This window comes from Carlito syrichta, unplaced genomic scaffold (genome assembly GCF_000164805.1).
Source record: "Carlito syrichta isolate Samal-C Ts95f unplaced genomic scaffold, Tarsius_syrichta-2.0.1 Scaffold306749, whole genome shotgun sequence".
Taxonomy (NCBI): domain Eukaryota; kingdom Metazoa; phylum Chordata; class Mammalia; order Primates; family Tarsiidae; genus Carlito; species Carlito syrichta.
Window position 1 is genome coordinate 125,342 of NW_007250845.1, and position 14,230 is coordinate 139,571.

The 14,230-nt window shown below is 52.3% G+C and overlaps 1 protein-coding gene across 2 annotated transcripts in view; it reads right to left on the minus strand.

Annotated features, from left to right (window-relative positions):
• ADCK1 (aarF domain containing kinase 1) overlaps positions 1-14,230 on the minus strand; it is a 96,975-nt gene that overhangs the window by 13,785 nt on the left and 68,960 nt on the right. For both annotated transcript variants that reach the window (XM_021715152.1, XM_008063326.2), the window contains one exon: positions 11,242-11,358. In XM_021715152.1, the coding sequence (XP_021570827.1) occupies positions 11,242-11,358 (117 nt within the window). The remainder of the gene's footprint in view (positions 1-11,241; positions 11,359-14,230) is intronic.

Below are 14,230 nucleotides of genomic sequence, written 5' to 3' on the forward strand. Positions count from 1 at the left end.
AAAAAAGCACAATCTTTGGGGTTATCTTATCTACTGGACAGGAATTATTTGCATCTTTACTGGGTAAGAACTACAAGCTGACATACAATTTCAGTCTAAGCCCTTAATTAAATGCCAATAGCAAAATCAAACAAAAATGCATTTTCCTGGATATTAAATATCCTCTGATGGGGGGAGGGCTAGTTATTCTTAGTTGCCCAAGACGCCCTTAGACTTCCTTCTCTTTTTCTCTCTTTTTTTCAGTTGGAGTCTTACTCTGTCACCCAGGCTGGAGTACAGTGGCACGATCATGGCTCACTACAGCCTCAACCTTCTGGGTTCAGGTAATCCTTCTGCCTCAGCCTTTTGAGTAGCTGGGACTACAAGTGTGCACCACCACACCCGACTAATTTTTTAATATTTTTGTAGAGACCAGTCTTGCTAGTCGCCCAGGCTGGTCTGGAGCTCCTAGGCTCAAGCAGTCCTCTTGCCTCAGTCTCCCAAAGCGCTAGGATTACAGGTGTGAGTCACCGTGCCCAGCCTATTTCCAAGTTTTGGATAATCAGTCTTCACATCTCTTAGAGTTGTGCTAAACAGTGTTCCTGGGAGGGCAGCTAGTCCTCCTCCACCCATGCTTGGGCACACGACCGTCTCTCCACCCCTTCTGCAATACTTGATGTCTCCTGCCTAAGAACATATAACTGTGTCCCTATCGTTGCCCTGTGCCCTGTTCACAGAGGGTGCAATGACCCCAAGTTCCAACTTTCTAGCATGGTAATAGCTCACGCACTGTGCCAGGCATCTTGCACTAAGGACTCCAGCCCTCACTGCCATCCTCTGCAGTAAACAGGGGAAGAAAGTGGGACACTAAAAAGGATGTTTGGCCACTTGGTCAGCAGTTAGTGAAGCTGGGGTCCAAACCCAGGGGGACTGGCTCCAGAGAACAGGCCTCCATCTCCAGGCCACCCTGCCATCCCCTCAGGGAAAGCTCTTCCTGGAGGCAGGGGCTGTACCACAGATTCTGAAGGTCACCCCAGTAACTAAAAGTTTGATCCATTTAGAGAAAGGTCTTAGCAGGAAATCCAGGACTGTCAGCTAAACCAAATCATACTGTCAGGCCAGGCATGGCGGTTCACACCTATAATCCCAGCACACTGGGAAGCCGAGGCAGGAGGCTCACTTGAGGTCAAGAGTTCAAGACCAACCTGGGAAACACAGTGAGACCCCATTTCTTTAAAAAATAAAAAATAAGCCGGGCTCGGTGGCTCAGCCTGTAATCCCGTGCCTTTGGGAGGCTGAGGTGAGTGGATTGCCTGAGCCCGTGGGTTCAAGACCCACCTGGGCAGCGAGACCTCATCTCTACAAGAAATCAAAAAATCAGCCGGGCGTGGTAGCGCACGTCTGTAATTCTGGCTACTCAGAAGGCTGAGGCGGAAGGATCGCTGGAGCCCAGCAGGTTGAGGCTGTGGTGGCCGGGAGCGGCCACTGCACTCCAGTCTGGGCGACAGAGTGAGACTCCAACTCAAAAAAAATAAAAAATAAAAAATAAATAAAGCATTAGCCAGGCATGGTGGTGTGTGCCTGTAATTCCAGCTACTCAGGAGGCAGAGGCAGGAGGACTGCTTGAGCCCAGGAGTTCGAGACTGCGGTGAACTATGATTGTGCCACTGTACTCCAGGCTAGGCCATAGAGTGAGACCTTGTCTCTAAAAAAATAAAAAATAAACAAAACCACACTGTTAATTAAAGCCATGGTACAGAGCCAATGAGGAGCCTTTTAATTGTTCCATGTAAAAAGAATGTGCTATTCACATCAAGTAATTTCAGTAATTATGCAATGCCTTTATTCTCTAACTGGAGGGAGGGGGAGAAACCAGGAATCTATAAAAAGGTTGAGTTAAGAATTAATTTAGTAAATAATATTTAAATTGGGGAGTTATTTTTGGATTTTTCTCAAAACTTGAATTGGCTGAAAGTACTTTAATTGTTCTAGAACTGCATAGATTAATTTATTTCCACCCCCAAGAGAAAGTCTATTCATGTTCCTGGAGGGCGTCGTGAAAGCAAGGCCAAGACTCTGAAGGAAACCAGAGGCTGGTGTCGTAGCATATGAATAACCACATGAGTAGCTGATATTGAGTACAAGGAGGCTAATCACTCAAACTCTTTTGCCTTTTCCCCAGTTTCTGTACAGCCTTCTTGAGGCATAATAGCTTGAAAGAACTGGTCAAACCACTGTATAGAGCTTGTTTTTCTGTTTGTTTCTTCATAGATACAGGGTCTGATTCTATCACTCAGGCTAAAGTGCAGTAGCGCAATCGTAGTTCACTGCAGTCTCAAACTTCAGGGTTCAAGAAATCCTCTCGTCTCAGCTCCCCAATAGCTGGAGATACAGGTATGTCACCACACCCAGGTTATTTTTAAATTTTAAAAATACAGATAGGGTCTTGCTATGTTGTCCAGGCTAGTCTTGAACTCCCGGCCTCAAGCAATCCTCCTACCTTGGTCTCCCAAAGCACTGGGATTACAGGCTTGAGCTGGTCCTAGAGCATTTTCCAATAATCTCTGCTTTCCCAGTAGCCCAACTTGTCCATTGTAGACCCATCCTCAGAATCTAGGAAGGCCAACCTTACGGGGCATGGCTGCCCACTCCTGACACCTTTGCTCTGGAAGAGATCCCCAGGAGTCCAGCTCATGCACCTGGACCCCTCTGGCACAGCAGTCCCCAACCTTTTTGGGATCAAGGACCAATTTCATGGAAGACAATTTTTCCATGGACTGGGTAGAAGGGATGGTTTCAGGATGATTCAAGTGCCTAACATTTATTGTGCACTTTGTTTCTATTATCATTACATTGTAATATATAATAAAAACAATTATACGACTCACCACCAAAAAAGAAGAGTCGCAGACGAAAGTGACAGATAAAATAATGAGCAGGCCATGCATGGACTAAAATGAGTGTTGGATTCTGACTTAGAGCCTGTCACCAGATGCAGCTGTACAACTGAAGTACATCAACTCACTTGCCACTCACTGATAGGGTTTTGATATGAGTCTGCAAGCAACTGATTTACTATGGTCTCTGTGCAATCACACCTCACTGCTAATGTTAATCTGTATTTGTAGCTGCTCCCAGCACTAGCATCACTGCCTCAGCTCCACTTCAGGTCATCAGGCATCATCATAAACAGCACACAGCCTAGATCCTGCACATGCACAGTTCACAATATGGTTTGTGTTCCTATAAGAATCTTTTTTTTTTTTTGAGTTGGAGTCTCACTCTGTCACCCAGACTGGAGTGCAGTGGCCGCTCCCAGCCACTGCAGCCTCGACCTACTGGGCTCTGGCAACCCTTCTGCCTCAGCCTTCCAAGTAACTGGAACTACAGGCATGCGCTACCATGCCCGGCTAATTTTTGATTTATTGTAGAGATGAGGTCTTGCCAAGTTGCCCAGGCGGGTCTCAAACCTGTGGGCTCAGGCCCTATGAGAATCTAATGCCACCACTGATCTGACAGGTGATGGAGCTCAGACAGTAATGCAAGCGACTGCGAGTGGCTGTAAAAACAAGCCACAGATCGGTACTCATATGTGGCCTGGGGATTGAGGACCCCTGCTCTAATGTGCCTGGGTGTCTAAAGATTTGGTCCAAGAAGTTATAGAGAGTGGATGATGGAAGGAGTTGTGTTCTTTCTCGTGGGTTGGTGACACAGGTTTTCAGTCTCCACAGTTGCTCTACCCTGGTCCATCCTGTCCACCTCAAGGTGGTGGTGAGAGGAATAGAGGAAGGTGGAGACTTCAGCATGGTTTGTTGAGTGGGAGGTCACCACAGGCTGCATCGATGACTATGGCTCAGCCTCCAAGTCTCTGTACTTGCAGAGGACAGGCTGGAGGGGAGCAAGAAAGAGTCTCAAAGACTCTATACAGGACAACAGGCCTCGTGAATCATAAGTATCATTGTTCTTACAAAACTTCACAGCTTGCAAAGTCCACAAAGTAACCCTACAAATGCAATAAATGCAAATATTAATATTTGCTTTTCAAAAATCTAAAATTCTTTCAGTACAAAAAGTATACCTTGAGTATAATTGTAATACTCCTAAAAATCAATACAAGTAAAATAGTGATTCTGACTTTGGATTATTCTTTATAATCAACACTGATTTCAAGTCATGTCTAAAGAGGCTACTGACCTATGACTTTCTACTGTGAACCATCTGGTGTTGATTTAGACTTGATTTCCAGTTAAATATTTATTTACATTTAATGTCCCTATAAATATCTTTCAGTACTCACTCTTTGATGTTTTCTAAGGTACAGTTTTTGGACAAATGCTTTTATACATTTATTGCATCTATAGGGTTTCTAATACAAGTTTTCTGAAGTTGAATAAAGTTTGAGCAACTGTCAAAGGGCTTGCCTCCATTATAAAATCTCCTGTGTACAGCAGAATCTGTCACACATGGCTCTTTACAACAAATTCACTTTTCAGCAAATGTTTTACTGAGCACCTGTTATACGTAGGCACCAGGAGCACATGCTCCAGTAGTGGTGTGGACAGAGTGCAGGACAGCATGGGGCTGGGTGAGGCTCCACAGAAGCTGGGAGCTGTGCTGGAACGAGCAGGGGTTTGTGAAGTCGGGGTGCCTGTGGCTGGATGCAATAACTCGTGCCTGTAACCCCAGTGCTCTGGGAGGCCAAGGTGGGAGGATCCCTTGAGGCCAGGAGTTCAAGACCAGTCTGGCAACACAGTAAGACCTCAGCACCCAAAAAAATTTTAAAAGTGAGGGTGCCTGAAATTGTATCTGGCTTTGCTGTGTGTTGGCCAGGTGCCCTTAGGCAAGTGATTTCCCTTGAGTCTTGTTGGAATGACAACATTGTTGTGTTGTAGGATCATTGTATGGATTTTGCAAGCCGTGAAGTTTTGTAAAAACAGTGTAACTTACAATTCACGAGCCCTGTCTTCCTGCACAGAATCTTTGGCTCTTTCTTGCTCCCCTCCTGCCCACCTGCCTGTCCTCTGCGAGTGCAGAGACTTGGAGGCTGAGCCATAGTCATCGATGAAGCCTGTGGTGTCCTCCCACTCGATAAGCCATGCCAAAGTTGCCACCTTCCTCCATTCCTCTCACCACCACTTCGAGGTAGACAGGGTGGACCAGGGTAGAGCAACTGTGGAGACTGAAGACCTGTGTCACCGAACCCATGAGAAAGAACACATCTCCTTCCATCGTCCAACCCCCATAACTTCTTGGACTAAATCTTTAGACGCTGGGCATATTAGGGCAGGGATTTCCAAATCGCAGGCCACAGACTGACAATGGTCCGTGGCCTGTCAGGAACTGGACCGCACAGTAGCAGGTGAGCGGTGGGTGAGCAAGCAAAGCTTCATCTGCATTTACAGTCGCTCCCCATCGCTTGCATTACTGCCTGAGCTCCACCTCCTGTCAGATCAGGAGTGATGGCATTAGATTCTCAGGGGAGCATGAACCCTATTGTGAACTGCACACGCAAGGGACCTAGGTTGCAGGCTCCTTATGAGAATCTAATGTCTTGATGATATGAGGTGGAGCTGAGGCGGTGATGCTAGAGCTGGGGAGCGGCTGCAAGTACAGATTAACATGAGCAGTGAGGCTTGACCGTGCAGAGACCATAATAAATCAATTGCTTGCAGACTCACATCAAAAACCTGCAGTGAGTGGCAAGTGAGTCTATGTACTTCAGTTGTACAGCTACATCTGGTGGCGGGCTTTAAGTCGGAATCTGACACTTACCTTAGTCTGTGTATGGCCTTCCCATTCTTGTATTTAACCTTCCATCTGCACCTCTTTTTTGCTGGTAAGTTGTATAATTATTTCATTATATACTGTGATGTACTGATAGTAGAAATAAAGTGCACGATAAATGTTGTGCAAGTAAATCATCCCCAAACCACCCTCCCTTCCCTAGTCCATGGAGAGACTGTCTTCCATGCAACAGGTCCTTGACACCAAAAAGATTAGGGGATGCTATGTCAGAGTGGTCCAGGTACATGAGCAGGGCTCCCGGGAATCTCCTTCTTCCACAGCAAAGGTGTCAGGAGTGGGCAGCCACGCCCCTGCAAGGTCAGCCTTCCTGGATTCTGGGGCTGGGTCTGCGATGAACAAGGGGGGCCTCCGGGGAAGCTCCTCACCCTTTTGAAGGCCCAGTTTCCTTCTAAAAGTGGGACACAAGTCACTTTGATGACTGAAACATAAAGCAGCTTGGGACAGTGCCCCCAGCCCGGCATCTGGGCTCAACACACGTGGAATTACCCTGGAAGTCCACCCCACTGCCTTCTCTGGGCTAGCAGGGCCGTGTTTGCCACAAGACAGAGGAGAGATACTTGCAAATGAGACAAGCAAAACTGTGTTTGCTATGGGGAGCAGATGATGACTGAGAAACAAACAATTTGGTAGCTAGAAAGCAGGGACCCCTAAGCTGGCAAGGTGGGGGCCTTTATGACCTCTGACCCTAGGGACGCTCAGGAACTGAGGACCCTGGTAAAATAGGATGTGGGGAGCCCTGAAAAACAGGAACTAGTTGAAAGACTCAGAGTGCCAGCTAAGCCCCCAGATGCCCAACCCCAACAGAAGGTGGAGACTCCCTGGAGAGATGTACAGACAGGCTTGGGTGGCTACACCACATTCCCGGAGTGCCACCTGAGGACAGCGGACTGAGTGGAAGCCCACAGAGGGACCCCGGAGGAGTCTCTGCCCTCTTCCCCCAGCTGGCTCCCGTGCCTCTGGCACAGCTAGGCAGGCGTCCCCTCCAGGCCTCTACCCGGGTCTGCCCCCAAGACCTCCAGCCGCCTGCCTCTGCTACCCCTGTGCTCCCAACTGTCGCCTCTCCCTTGGCTAATTTCACACAAATTAAATCAAGCCCCAGCCCAGGCAGGACCTTAAACACACACTCACTGAAATCCAATTAACCTTCGAAAAGGGCCGGCAATCACTAGTCGCTCTGTGGCTGGAGGAGGCCCTGTCCAGCCCGGGAACGAGGCCCCTGCTCGACCTTTCCTTTTAATGAGATCAATGACAGTCATCGTCGCCAGCTCTCACAGTGATGGCAAATGTGACCACCAGGTCAGGCCCTCGGTAACATCTGCTTCTGGGCTCAGGGACAAGCCAACGAAGGCCCTGCAGGCTGCCAGCTCCCAGGGCCCAGGCTCCCGGCAGGTGAGCACGCCAGGGTAGGGCCGGCCCATGCCCAGAGAAGCAGTCGGTAGGGACAGCACTGACAGCTCGGCTGGGTTGTGGGGTCTCCTGGCTCAGTGGAGTGAGGAAGGGGGTCTTGAACTTCAATGAGTGTCTGAACCACCTGGAGAGCTTGCCAAAATGCAGATTCTTAGCCAGGCGCAGTGGCTCACGCCTGTAACCCCAGTACTTTGGAAGGTCAAGGAGGAAGGACTGTGTGAGGCCAGCCTGGGCAACACAGTGAGACCTTGTCTCTACAAAATAAAAAATTAGCTCGGCACCATGACTCATACCTGTAATCCCAGCATTTTGGAAGGCCAAAGAGGAGGACTGCTTGAGCCCAGGAGTTTGAGACCAGCCCAGGCAACATAGCGAGACTGTGTCTCACAAAATAAAAAAATTTGCTGGGCGTGGTGACACATGCCTCTAGCCCCAGCTACTCAGAAGGCTGAGGTAGAAGGATCACCCACGTGGAGGCTGTAGTGAGCTGTAATTGCACCACTGCACTCCAGCCCGGGAAACAGAGTGAGACCCGACTCAAAACCAAAACAATCATCTCGCCATCACTGGGGCACTCACCACACACCAGGCGCTGTGCTGAGCACTGTCTCTGCGGTTAACTCACAAAGCTCACGATGTCGCAAAGAGTTAGGTACGACAAGATGAGAAAATATTTCCATAAAACCAGTAACACGACCCTTAGAGTAAGCCAGAGAGAGAAGCACTGTGTTCAGACAGTGCCTTGGGTACTGGGCAGAGCTTCCTGGTGGGTACCCCGACTCCTCTGCATCATCACTGCTGTGCCCATATCTGACAGATGGCGCCAGGTCCCAGCAGCCCAAGGTGGGCCCCCTGGGAGGCAGATGGAGAAGGCAGAGGGGCAGGGACATGGGGGTCATGCAGACCTGGGTTCAAACCCTAGTTCTGCCCCTGCTGGCTGTGTGCCATCAGGCAAGTTGCTTAACTTCTCTGAGTGTTCTCTTTCTCACTGTGTGTGAGGTGAATGACATATACGTCTCAGGACAGAGATGACAAGGAGCAGAGATCAGGTGTGCCGCATGCCAGGGACATATTAGTTGCTTATAAATTAGTATTGTTATTGTTTTTCCCAAATAACTCTGACATCATTCTGCATGTCCACAGAAAACAACTCACACTCTCCCAGCCCTGTAACCGGGGCATGCGGCTGGCTCTTTACTGTGCAGTGATTTCAGGATGTCTACTGAGGGTCTGCTCTGCAAAGACTGCTGGCCTCATCTGCAAGGTATGGAAAGGGGTGGAGGTTGGAGCAGATGAGCCCAAGCCTCGGAGGGCACATGCTGCCCAGCTCCTGCTGCCCACCCCGGCCCAGTCGTCCCTCTACCCAGGCCCCTCGCTTAGCTACGAACAAGCAGCCTTGCCAGGAGCGTCTTCCTGTGTCTACATTTGGGAAAATCCCAGTTGCCCCTGAATAGCCGTCCTTACAGCTCTGGGCTCCTGGGAATGAAAACCCACCACAGCTGGTGGGGAGGGAATGCCAGTAGCCGGGGTGAGGCCCTGGAAGCCCTCCCCAGCAGCAGACACACCTGCCCCACTGCAGGGCTACTCAGGAAAAGCCAGGGGGGGACTTCCTTCCCACCCTACGCCCTCCCCTCTGGAGCCAAAGACTATCCGCCTGATCACCCTCCCTGCACCCACCCCAGAAGCCAACAGTGAGGGAGCAGCGTCAGAAGCCCTGGCTGTCAACAGCAGCGTGACCTCGGGAAAGACGCTTGCTGTCTCTGAGCTTTCTCATCTGCAAAGTGGAGAGTCAGATTCTGCTTTTTCTCACAGCAGCAGAGCTCTTCCAGAAAAGCCCGACAGGCCGCTCCAGCGATGACAGAGCCGCCCTGGGTGAAACGAGGCAGTCCCTGTGTCTGCGCAGCCTTCCCATAGCCCCCACACCCCGCGGTCCCCAAATGGGTTCTTGAGGCGCTGTTCCCCAAGTCAGGGCGCAATGGCTCTCCCAAAGGCCACAGCCAGCCACCACATGCCCTTCCCAGCCGTGGTCCTGGCGGCAGCTGCAGGCTTGGATGCAAACCTGAGAGGAATGGTGGAGTCAGGGAGGCCTGGATTTCAATCCCAGCTCCACTCGCTGTGTGGCCTGAGGCAAAAGTTACCCGCCCTCTCTGAGTCTCTGACTCTGACTCCATCTGCAAAAAGGAGACTGGGATTATAGGCTTGAGCCATTGCACCTAGTCCAACAGTCATCATGGTACAGTCCCTGCTATATCCTGGGTGAGGGATTCATGAGGGAACCAGACCCAGTCCCCAGAGCCTAGCATTTACTGTGGAGAAAAGAGCCTAACATGACAAGTCAGCCATCTAAGATGTGCCAAGGTCAGAGGAGACAGAGGAGGGAAAGACACGGCCCAAAGACCACAATAAGGAAGCCACCCTAGCCACCTCACGGCCATCCTGGAGAGTGGGGCCCGCGCCAGGCCCCGGGCGAAGCGTGCGTGTGCCCCACGGCCCCTTGGGGCAGTACCACCGTCCTCATCCTGTTTCTGGAGGCCACCAAGCCACCGGGAGGCCAGCTCGCCTGGCTCATCTGCCGAGCCAAGGTGCGGCCTTCTCCCCTGGGCCCCCTCACCACCGGGACCTCATGCTCGTCTTCACGGGTTGCCTGGAGGGCTGGAGGCAGCCAAGTCGGAAGGGACTTGCGCCCAGGCTGGGTCTGGCCCCTCCAGGGCTTCCTCCCGCCCAGCCAGAATGGCGATCAGGCCGCCGTGCTCCCCGAGAGGTGGCAGCGCCTGCTCAGGGCCTCCCGGGGCCCCAGACTTCACCATCCATCCCTTCGCCAAATCTTCCCACACACCCCGGGGACCTGGCCGCCCTGCCCTCCCGGCAAAGCCCCTTCCTGGCAGACCCCTACTCATCCCGTGGCGGGGGAAGCAGAAGGCTGAGCTGAGCGCCTCTTCCTCTCAGGCCCCTGGGGTCTTGCTCACGCCCCTCTTGCTGCCCAAGACTGCTCCAGCGAGTGAGACGTGTGTCTGACTCCCACGCTAGGCCTGGGGTTGGGTCTGTCCTGTCATAAAATTCCCCACCCAGCATACAGCAGGGACTGTAAAATGACGAATGTTGGGCTGGGTGCAGTGGCTCATGCCTGCAATTCCAGCACTTTGGGACGCCAAGGCAGGGCGACACCTGGAGTTCAAGACCAGCCTGGGCAACACAGTGAGACACAGTCCCTAAAAAGATGTTTTAATTATCCAGGTCTGGCGGTACGCACCTGTAGTCCCAGCTACTCAGGAGGCTGAGGTGGAAGGATAGCTCAAACCCAGGAGTCCAGCCTGGGCAACACAGCAAGACCCCATCTCAACCCCAAAAAAGTTAAAAATTAACTGGTTGTGCTGTGTGTGCCTACAGCCCCAGCTACTTGGGAGGCTGAGGTGGGAGGATTGTTGGAACCCAGGAGTTTGAGGCTGCAGTGAGTTATGACCACACCGCTGCACTCCAGCCTGGGTGGCAAAGCAGGACCTCCTCTCTGAAAAAAAAAAAACAAACTGATGCTGAATGTTGTTGAAAAGGCACAGCTCCACCCCTTCCTGTGGGTCCCTGTGGCAGCCCAGAAGCAGAAAGTGGGGACCGAGCCCCGCCCCCAGCCAGTGTCCCAAGACCAAGGGGATGCACCGTGGGAGACCCAGCCCGCCCCCTTCGGCCCTGCTCCGTGAAGCTGGGGCAGCCGGCTGCTGCTGTGCTCTTGTCACCTGATCCGGGCAGGAGGGGAGGGTGGGGGAGGGAGGAGACAGTGGACAGGCCCACAGGGGCAGAAGGACTGAGTCTGTGTGGCCCCAGCCGGGCAGGACTCGGGTGCTCCATGAGGGAAGGGGGAAGGGCTAGTCCAGGCAGGAGAGGCGGGGAGGGACCCTCACGCCCGGCGCCCTGCTGCATGCAGAGGGCTGGCTTGGGCGACCTGGAAGAGCCTCCTGCTCAGAGAGCTGATCTCTCCTCAGACAGCGGGCCGCCCCCCCAACCCGGCGGCTCCGACCAGCCCGACCCTCCCGCCGCAGCCCAGGCCCTTGAGCTCACCTCATCGACATCTATCTTGTTCCTCTCCATGTAGTCTCTGTCATTGACCTGCCCGCCATCCACAAATTCCATCAGGAGGACCCGCTTGGTGGACAGGTCCCAGTGGATTCGCGGGATCTGGAACAGGACAGGCCAGGTCAGTGCAGTCCAGGGGGCTGGGAGGTGGGGCAAGGACCACAGTGAGGGACCAAGACCAACAACAACAGGCGCTCCTGCCAGGACAGGAGAGAAGAGGCCCGAGAGGGGTCTCTGCAGGGGGGAGAAGAGAAGGTGAAGAGAGGGTTGAGCAGCAAGAGGGAGACACAGAGAGAGGGGCAGGCTACTCCGCCCCCACCAGACAGGACCCCAGCCCACCTCTCGAGAGACCCCCCTCCTGTTTGGGGACCAGAGAATGGCTTCCCCCACCCTCCTTCTAACACTGCCGAGAGTCAATGCTACAATCGGGACGCAGAAGGAAAACGGATGAAATCCCTCTGGTGTTGGTGTTAATGCTATTTCCTCTCCCGTCCCACCAGCAGGCCCATCTTAACCCTTTGCCTCAGTTTTCCCACCCGGGTAATGGGTGTGTTGCAGGTATTGAGCAAATGAGTGAATTTTTACCAGATGATAAATGTTGTGGCTTCCTACAAGCCCCCTGTGGCAGACAATGCTGGATCTAGTCCCAACCCTCCTCTTCCAGAGAGATGAAAAACGTTAAGTACATTCCTTGCCCGCTTTATAGTAGGTATGGCCATGTGACAATGTCCTGGCTTGTGGGCATACGTGGAGGCCTGCTAGGAGACTCTGGGAAGGTTGTTATTTTCTTGATAAAGAGGCACGTGTCCAGGGTGCAATTCTTCTCTCACTTCTCTTCTAGCCTTGAAAGTGGATGTGATTCCTGGAGTTTGCAGCAACCATCTTGCAACCATGAGGAAAAATTTTTTGAAAATCACAGAGATGCCAGCCCCAGTGCTGCCAAACCACTAAATTACTATCAGCAAGCAACTGCTGCAGGCCTTCTTGCCATGTAAGGAAAATAAATTCTTTTCATTTTTTAAACGGGGCTTTCAATTTCCTGCAGACTAATGCATGACTGACTGATATGCTCTCAGCCCCCTGTGACTCTGAAGACACCTCAAAGCCAAAGAGCACAGATCTCTCCAGAAGCAGGCAGGAGACTGGAGGGCACCAGGGCCACCAGACGGTCACACACATGAGTGATGCCCATCGGTGCCCCCACAGCTAGGAGGGGGAGTTGCTGGGCTTTCTGCCTGCCAGGTTACCCCCAGTTTGGATGGGTCTATTCCCTCTTACAAATAAAGAACCAAGCTGGGCTCAGCGGCTCAGCCTGGAATCCCAGCACATTGGGAGGCCGAGGCGAGTGGAATGCCTGAGCCCGTGGGTTCAAGACTAGCCGGGGCAACTTGGTGAGACCTCGTCTCTACAATAAATCAAAAATTAGCTGGGCATGGTAGTATGCTCCTGTCATTCCGGCTACTTGGAAGGCTGAGGCAGAAGGATCGCTGGAGCCCAGCAGGTCGACGCTATGGTGGCCATGAGCTGCCACTATACTCCAGCCTAGGCAACGGAGTGAAACTCCAACTCAAAAAACAAAAAACAAAAAACAAAAAAACAAATAAAGAATCAAGGGCAGCTCACTCAAATGTTTTGGAGAAGAAGATCCTCCTTCACTAGCCCCCAAACTCATCTAGCAAGTCGGGAGACCCGCTTCCTGCTCCTGATTCTGCTCATCACTGTTGCACTTGGATGGGTCTTGACTCCTTCTGCCCTCAGTCCTCCTCGCTGGCAGGGGAACCGCTTCTGCCCCATCTCAGCAGGGGCGTTGAGGGTGACCAGGCTGTGCAGACAAGGGCCACGCTCTGGTTGGAACGGATGACCCCACCGAAATCAAGGTGCCATTCTGGTTTGCCACTTCCCTGTGGTTTTTGCCACTTGAAAATCTGGTCCAGCAGAGAAATCTGTGACATCTTGCTACTTTGAACTTAAGATTTAGACTTGCTTGACATTTTTCAAAAAGCGTCTTTAAAAAGATGAGTGCGAGCTTGTTGCTGCTGCTGCTGCTGTTCTGGGCTCCCAAACGAATAGGACCTGTCCCAGGATTAAGTTCTTCCTTCCGTCTGTTAGGAAGCTTGAGCCTGACAGTAGGCCTTGTGGCTCTGGAGACAGGAAGCCAGACCTCCAGCGCCAGGATGATTTGGAAACAGCCAGGAAAGTCACAGGAAGAGCAGAAGACCAAGGGCCAGGGAGTCTCTGTGCTTGTCCATGAGGGTACTGGGTGGGCTGGCGTTTCCCGCTCCTCAGTGTCCCCCAGTGTCACCATTCCAATCTAACCAGGCTGAGATCTGAAATGCCAAAAATAGCAACCCTGGGAACAAAGGGGCTTGTCACAGGAGTGCAAGGAGGACAGCAGGTGGCCCTCGATGGATAAGACACAGAAATAACAAGCTGCTCCCTGCTCAGCTAGGAAGGTGACTTGCCCTAAGCCACCAGGCGGGCAGATGGTAAACAGCCATGTTCTACCACCATTCCAGCCTCTGCCTCATCCATCAAGAAAGGGGAAAAGGGCCATTTGGAAGGCTGAGGTAGAAGGATCGCTGGAGCCCAGCAGGTCGACGCTGGGATGGCCATGAGTGTGCCACTGCATTCTAGCCTGGGCGACAGAGTGAAACTCCAGCTACTCCAAGAAGAAACACCTCTATCCCCAAACAAAACGAAATGAAGCCCTGGAGGCCCGAGGTCAGGGCGCTTGCTGGCCCTGCAGTCCGGTTCACGCCTGGCATTAGGACCTCTGAGTCCAGAGTCCACCTCCTGGCTGCAGAGCAAAGACCCACTCCTGTGGGCACCACCTGCCCCCCCACCCACACACGGAGGCAGAGGCCAATCCTGACCCAAGAAGGAGGGCAGCGGTTATGGAAAGTTCCTACCCGAGACCCTGAGTCTCAGCCTCACAGTCAGGCCCTGAGCCTGCATTTCCGCTCTGTCCCTGAGG